This window comes from Haliotis rufescens, unplaced genomic scaffold (assembly GCF_023055435.1).
Source record: "Haliotis rufescens isolate VD_foot unplaced genomic scaffold, xgHalRufe1.0.p SCAF_541, whole genome shotgun sequence".
In the NCBI taxonomy this organism is placed as follows: domain Eukaryota; kingdom Metazoa; phylum Mollusca; class Gastropoda; order Lepetellida; family Haliotidae; genus Haliotis; species Haliotis rufescens.
Window position 1 is genome coordinate 12501 of NW_025964270.1, and position 7660 is coordinate 20160.

The window sequence follows — 7660 nt, forward strand, 5'->3', positions numbered from 1 at the left end:
ACCACTTCGGTGAAACCCACGAGCACGGGTATGGTGCTGACAAACCTAGAAACATAATCGGGGCGAAGCCGGATTCGAACCCACAATCATAGGTTTCTGGCATGCCCAAGGGACGCAACTCTGCACAGCGAATCGCGGCGCCTTAGACGACTGGGCCACCCGTGCCCCCCATAAAAGGATAACTGCTACATAAAGAAGTTATGAAGATAAGTCATTAATACGCACAAGCAATGTTACAGGTTAGAACGTATCAGATCATAACTAAATGTGTAACTCTCCAGATGGGAATGTGTATTTTTCTCCAGCAAAAATGTGTTCCCTTTTCAGAAAAAAGCTGTCAATGGCGTCCCTTCCTAGCGTATCAACGATTTTGCTTGCAGTTAGTCTCATGAAAGGTATTTCAGGCTTAACATTAAAAGAATAACTGCACAAGTATTAGCAATTAGCATTTCTCCCTGTATATAATTCTTATCTTACATCTGATGTCACGTACACATTGTACGGTGTAACATACTATTATCGAGGAAAGATTGCAGCTGTGATGTTCTTATTCCCATTATCACAAAATATATATGAGTCATGGAAATGTTTTTCAGCTGTTATAAGGACAAGATTGAAAGCTGTAGATAAACCGGATTAGCTCTTACTATGATTCTTGATTTGTCAGCACCATACCCGTGCGCGTCAGAGACTTGTCATACAGAGATCTCGGAAGCCTTGAAATAACTGAAATACTGATTAAAGCAGCGTGCATCCCAAATTGCATTTTGCATCATCTTTAGAGTAACATCAGGAAAAGTCCTATGTGAGTATGTTCCGTGTTTTGCATGTTTATTTCCAGATGTTGAAGGAGCAGTGACAGTATCCGGGTCAGGAGGTACAGGGATACCCAACCTTCAGGCTCTGACACTGAGATGCAACTACACTGTGACACCAGGGGATGTTGTTACTTCATTCACATGGAGGAGGGTGGAGGGCAACTCTCCAGTGAGCATAGTCTCAGGTTCAGTGACTCCCCAGACAGCCAGATTCCTGGACTCCTGGCAGAACAAGGGTGTGTTTGTTGGTGACTACACCTCCTCCCTGGACATCCAGCTGCCTGCCAGTCACGTGACATCCAGCTATTCCGGGACATACAGGTGTGAAGTGACTGGGCTGTCAGATACTGGACAAGTGAATGTCACTGCCTCTGTGTTGAGTAAGTATATGATGGTCATTATTATGGATAGAAGAGTCAATGGGTGACCTCCAATTATGCCAGGAATACCATTTGTTAGATACCAGACACATGGATGGAATTGCCTTTGTTGTGGTGTATGCAAGTTTGTTATTATGAATCTACGTGTGTGTGTGTGTGTGTGTGTGTGGGGAGGGGGGGGGGGGTGGGGGGGGGGGGGGTGGGGGTGGGGTGGGGGGGGGTGGGTGGGGGTGGGGGTGGGGGTGGGGGTGGGGGGGGGGATGTTAAATGCCGCATTCAGCAATATTCCAGCTTTCTGGCGATGGTCAGTAAAGGATCGAGTCTGGAACGGACAATCCAGTGACTGACATCATGAACATCGATACGCGATACGATGACAAGTCAGCGACCCTGGTCACCCGATCCCGTTAGTCGCTTCTTTTCTAAAACAAATGCCTGAATGAATGGGGAAATGTTGGTGTCTATGTTTACAATAAGACAAATTAAAATATCAATAATTTCGAGAAGGCCTGCCTTCCGAATTTTAAATGTTCACACTGTTTCACAAATTTGCTTGAATGGTGAACACATGAATATTTCCAAGGCGAGTGAGAGTGAGTATGGTCTTATGCCGCTGTAAGTAATATTCACGGCGGGGGACACCATAAATGGGCTTCACACATTTTGCTCATGTTGGGAATTGAACCAGGGTCTCCCGCGTGACGAGCGAACGCTTTAACCAATAAGCTACCTTACCGCCCCTTTCCAAGACGAGGGTGGTAGCTTCAACTGGTGTAGGGGCGGTCGGGTAGCCTAGTGGTTAAAGCGTTTGCTCGTCACGCCGATGACCCGGGTTCGATTCCCGACACGGGTACAATGTGTGAAGCCCGTATACAGGTAAATGCATGTGTTAATTCCCTAACTACACTATTTAAATTATTAAGTCCGATGGGCAGATTGTGAGGCACGGATGACCAGCCATCTTCAGCACTGTTGAGCTGCGATCGCGATCTGTTGATCTAGGTATCGAATCGGAAGCGGTGTTAAATTAAGTTTCACCAAGAAAAAATACAGTACTGATCGAAGTGGCGCTACCCATAACTCACTTATTCCTTTATTCAGGAATTATGTTTTACTTATGTGGTGTTTTATGTGTACTTCATATGTTATGTGTTTTGTTATTCTGTATGTTCCCAAGTATGATTATTTTTTGTGCTCCTCTTATTCCTTTATTTTTCCCTATATCAAAATTCTGTATCTCCAATCTGTTTTTGCTTTTATCGTATATTTCTAGTGTAGTTTATCTTACAATTTTCTCTGATATTAAAATATAATTATTAAATCCACACTTTGTGGGTCGTGTAAAATGCATCATTTAAAACGATATTTTGGGGATGATGTAATACCAAATACGCTGTGTACATCCTTTAAACGAGTTGGGTTAGCAGTGTTCCATCTATAACATCTATAAGGAACTTGTCAGATAATACACATGGTGTTTCCGTCAAATGACATATACGAGTATGTAAATATCGCTCTAAATAGTTGATATGGTATAAAAGAACCTCATTCTATAGCTATTTCACACCTGTAATTTATTGATCCCTTAATAAATTCTTCAGCATTCTTTTTTCAATACAATATATGATCATTTGTTATGAATCATTATTAGGAATATGTGTGACATTTATCGCAAAACAAAAGCTCCAAGTTATGTCTTTAAGTATCATGTGATGTGTAAACAGTTATTATTGTATAACATCAAGTGAAAGAACCGTTAAATTGTTGTCGGAACTGCACGAGCTGTATTAACATGAGATACCACATATGAAATGAATATTCGAACAAACAGATGTCCTATCAATATCTGGCCTGCCGTCTAATCGAATCATCCCGTCTCAGGATAGACTGTAGTACCTACACCATGTTCTTTCAGCTATTCCATCAATATCTGGCCTGCCTCCCACCTACACAGTGATCGAGTCATCCCGTCTCAGGATAGACTGTAGTACCTACACCACACCCGGCAACCCTCCAACAACAAGGTACACCTGGATCTATGGTGGTTCTACTGTCAGTACTGGGGCTGTACTTGACAGAAGCAGCATCAGTAGAAGTCAGGGAGGAAGCTACACCTGTGCTGCCAGCAACACTCGGGGGTTTGACTCGGCCTCAGTCAATGTGGATGTACAGTGTGAGTAATTGCGACACCGAAAGTAAATTTGTTTGTTGTTCTTATTGTATAAATTGTATAAATACGATTATTATTATTTTTGTTATTATTATATAAATTGTATATTGAAAAAATCATGCCATAACAGTTTACATAGCAGAGTGGTAGGAGTCATGCATGTTTACTGGATAATAACCAGTGAACGAACATGTCTAATGTTCAACAGCAGTCAATATGGATTTCTTATTTCCATTTTTCAGATTCTCCTTTTATACCTGGACTTCCAACAGTGCAGAATGTCACATAGTTCTCTAATCTAAGGATAGACTGTAGTATCTACACCACACCAGGCAACCCTCCAACAACAAGCTACACCTGGACCTATGGTGGTGCTACTGTCAGTACTGGGGCTGTACTTGATAGAAGCAACACCAACAGGAGTCAGGGGGGAAGCTACACCTGTACTGCCAGTAACACGCTGACACCAAGTGGGGGATCTCAACAAAAGGGAACGGCAGCATTCCAGGTCAATGTGAACGTTCAATGTGAGTCACAAAATTGCATGTTAATTTGTTACAGATTTTATAGGGTACCAAAGCCATATTTCGTATTTCGTTTTAATGGATTATGACCTGGTTTGACAGTATCTCTGTTTAAACAGAATCTGAGGAAACTGTATTTGTAGTTATGTTACTACTTGTAAATTTAAGTGTCACCACTATCTAGGTTGACATGGCTACAATAGCATTATCTATCATACCAAGCAGTTTGCCATGCTAATTACAAGTGCTGGGTAAAGTGTGGACAACAGTTCCATTGTTTGCTTGTTGACAAGTAGTATGTACAATACATATATTTAAATCGTATTTACTATGCAGATATATTATATTTACCATTTAGGTGGACCCGCTTTGGCATATCAGCTGAATCGGCTTATTAACTTTAAATTATCTATTTATTCAATACGACTGCAATATGAATGAACAGTAAAATGTAGCTTTACATGTTCCTCGCACTCCATTACACAGCCAAATCATTGTTTAAAGCAGAGCAAAACGCAGTTCACTCCCTCACAATCCAAATAAATCACAAGCCTCATCACGAGCGTCAAAAGCAGGGAGACAAGCTATATGCGAATTAAATGATGTCTGACAAATTGTCAAGCACTTTCAAGTTGCACTCCTGAGGCAACTCAGTATGACCGCTCAAGGATAACAACAGTTGTTTTGTTCTTGCTACCACAAACACAGCTATTTTTTTTGACAAAACTCCAAAACTTTAATGCAATGTCGATGTGGCTTTAATAATGAATGTTGATGTTGAATTGCTTTTAATAGTGATTCATAAATTAAATATTTCAACGTGATTTCAATGATCATTCTCGATTATCTTCCAAAACAGATTCCACTGGGCGTAAACAACGAATAGCGATGTTTTTTGTATGAATGATATTGTATGATTGTACATAGATTTATGCTTTTGTCATGAATATGGAAATGGGTTTGTTGCCTTTATATAGATGCATATGCAGGTAAGAAGGTTAAATCTCATTTCAAAAGGCTACAATATTTCGATCAAGAGTTGATCCATGAAGTTTCAATTGGCAACACACAATTTGATGTCCATAATCTTTTCATACAATTGTTCATTAATTTGATGTAAACACCGACGTAAGAAACCGAGTTTCTGGTAAACTCCTGAGAAACATAAAAAGAATCACAGCCATGGTTAATTTGCACATGTATACAGAAGCCAGTTTTTTTTGCATTCATTTATTGTTTTGACTGCATATTAGTGACAGAATACATGAATACAAAGTCGCTTGGACCTATTACAGCGAACTATTGATATGCAGACACACCTCTAACGATTGCAACCTTAGCTAGCGGAAGTTAAGGACCTTCTACATTGATCTTTGAATCTGCCTCCCAGACCTAGTCACTACATTTGTTATGATTACCTCAAAACAACCGGGTAATTGTGACTGAGACAATAAATAGCCTTCACCTTTGGACTGACTTATGGTCAATCAATGTGTTATCAAATATTGTAATTGATTTGTGGGGTAGTTCATATGAAAACAACCTGCTATTCAAAGGATGATATTGTTCAGGGTACTGAAAGCTCAAAACGGTGTCACTGAAGAGTACACGGTCACATACTGTATATACTATCCAGGATCTGTATATTTTTCCCCCTGGTACATCGCCAATAAACGGGATAGTCAGTAATGCATTTGCACCACACTGACTGCTATAATACTTAACAGGTCAATTTGTGCTATGTTACATGTCTCCTGGAACCAGGGAAATATATCTAGATAACATGTTTTTCTACAAAAAGGGTTCTACTTAGGTAAGGTAAGGTAAGGTAATAAATGGTTTGGTATCACTGCGTAGTTTTGAACATTGTGACGGGTCATCTTTTGATATCAACCATTGAGGGACCGCGTACTGCCCAACACACACACCCTATCCATATTCATGAAAAATGTCTGCTTAAACAATGCTGTTTATGAATTATTGTCAAATAGAGATGATACCTTGTGTTCGTGAAATATTGAGCGTACCCAGGCCCACCGGTGGCATCCGTTACAAACACATGCACGTTAATTGTTTACCTGAAAAATTAGGGGCTCATATGCTGCTTGTTAAAATCGGGAATTATATGGGGTATCGTTTTTGTCACATTACATTTGGAAATGTCCTATGCATGTCGACCATAAAAAATTTGAATGCTTTACTGAGGTGAGGTGAGGTGAGGTGAAATGGGGTTTATCGTCGCGCCCAAGATTATTGCATTTATATAGCGACATGCATGCACGTGGATGTATGTGTGTGGCTGCTTGTACTAGTCTGGACTGATGCCGATTTATAGTGCTAGCACACTGAAATACCATGCCGCAGTTTAACATGAATACCCCACTCAGACACAGTATACTGACTCCGAGCCGACCAGTCCTTGTTTGAGCCACTTAATGCCGAGCGCCAGACAGGGTAACAACAAGTAACGTCCATCTTTTAACGTCTTTTGGTATGACGCGGCTAGGGATCGAACCCCAGACCTTCCGCTCTCCGGGCGGACGCTCTACCATCCTCTTACACAGATCATGTTTGAAAGCCCTTAAAAGTTGGGAAATGTAGACATCAAAGGCTAGAGCTGATGAAATTTGTCATCCCATCTTGTCGTACACTGCTCACCATTCAGAAAGAAAAAACACGCTGTAAATATTGGTCTCACAAGCAAACCTCAATAATGGATTTGTTCACATACCTTTTCGGGTGTTCACATGCCCGTGGTAAGGCTCACAAAAAAGTCAAAAGTCAATGACTGAGTGTTTATTATGCATTAAGTTCTACACAACTTCCTTCCATGACAAATGTGTATTATACATAGGAAAATATTGACAGTGTAATGTTAAGAATTTGTCCTGGTCACTTGCCGAAAATATCCAGTTGGTGCAGGGCGCTTCATAAGGCAACTTGAATATTTGATCATGTATTTGAAAATGACCTATATATGCTTTCCTTACTTGTCCACTTGCAGTCAGTATACAGGAGTCCAATATCGTTTATTACATAAACGTTGATCCTACATATTCCAGAATATATCATAGTCTGCATTGTTGCAGTATTTTCCAAAATATAACGCAAAGGTAAACCCAGAAGTCGGTATGCACGGGCCTAAGTTGTGAAATCAGTAAATGATCTCAATAAATAATCAAGTTGTTTTTGTAACATTTCTGGTGCGTTTTCAATGCTGTTCAGTATATATTTTTAATGGCAACTTTAAAAAAAACAAAACATTCGCTTGTGCGAATATATTTTAACAAACAGTTTTAGATGTTCAAACATTAACTAAACTAAATTAGTTTTACATAACTCTCCCCCTTCAAGACAAGAAAATCTGAATGTAGTGAAAAAAAGAAAAAAGGAGAAAGTTTACATACATACAAAACGTCAAAGCTAAAGAAAAACCAGTCTCGGTTTTCTAACAAAATAGATTCAGTTGGGTGTAAAAAGAAAAGTAGACGGCGAAAATTATCCGAATTGATCACTGAAAATCAGTGACACAATGTGTTTGCAAAAACGGGTACAAATGTCCTGACCAACCGGTAGAACCCGCCACTGACACAATTTGCACAACAAAATGTGTTTGTTGCCTGACACCACACAGCAGTTATACAGCGTGTAAACAAATAACATACTGTACTATTAAAAAGACATTAAACACATGCCTCTTTTAGTATTAGCAAAACTGCCTTCGTGTACTGATCCAATCAACTGACTCTAAAAGTCACTGACACTAAT

The 7660-nt window shown here is 39.9% G+C and overlaps 1 protein-coding gene across 1 annotated transcript; it reads left to right on the forward strand.

The window, feature by feature from the left end:
* The first annotated feature begins 230 nt into the window (after positions 1-230).
* Positions 231-3946, forward strand: LOC124127345 (hemicentin-1-like). Its single transcript, XM_048385160.1, has 4 exons — positions 231-239; positions 745-1198; positions 3114-3371; positions 3611-3946. The coding sequence occupies exons 1-4, from the start codon at positions 231-233 to the stop codon at positions 3655-3657; spliced, it is 768 nt and encodes a 255-aa protein (XP_048241117.1). The 3' UTR covers positions 3658-3946.
* Positions 3947-7660: the final 3714 nt, after the last annotated feature.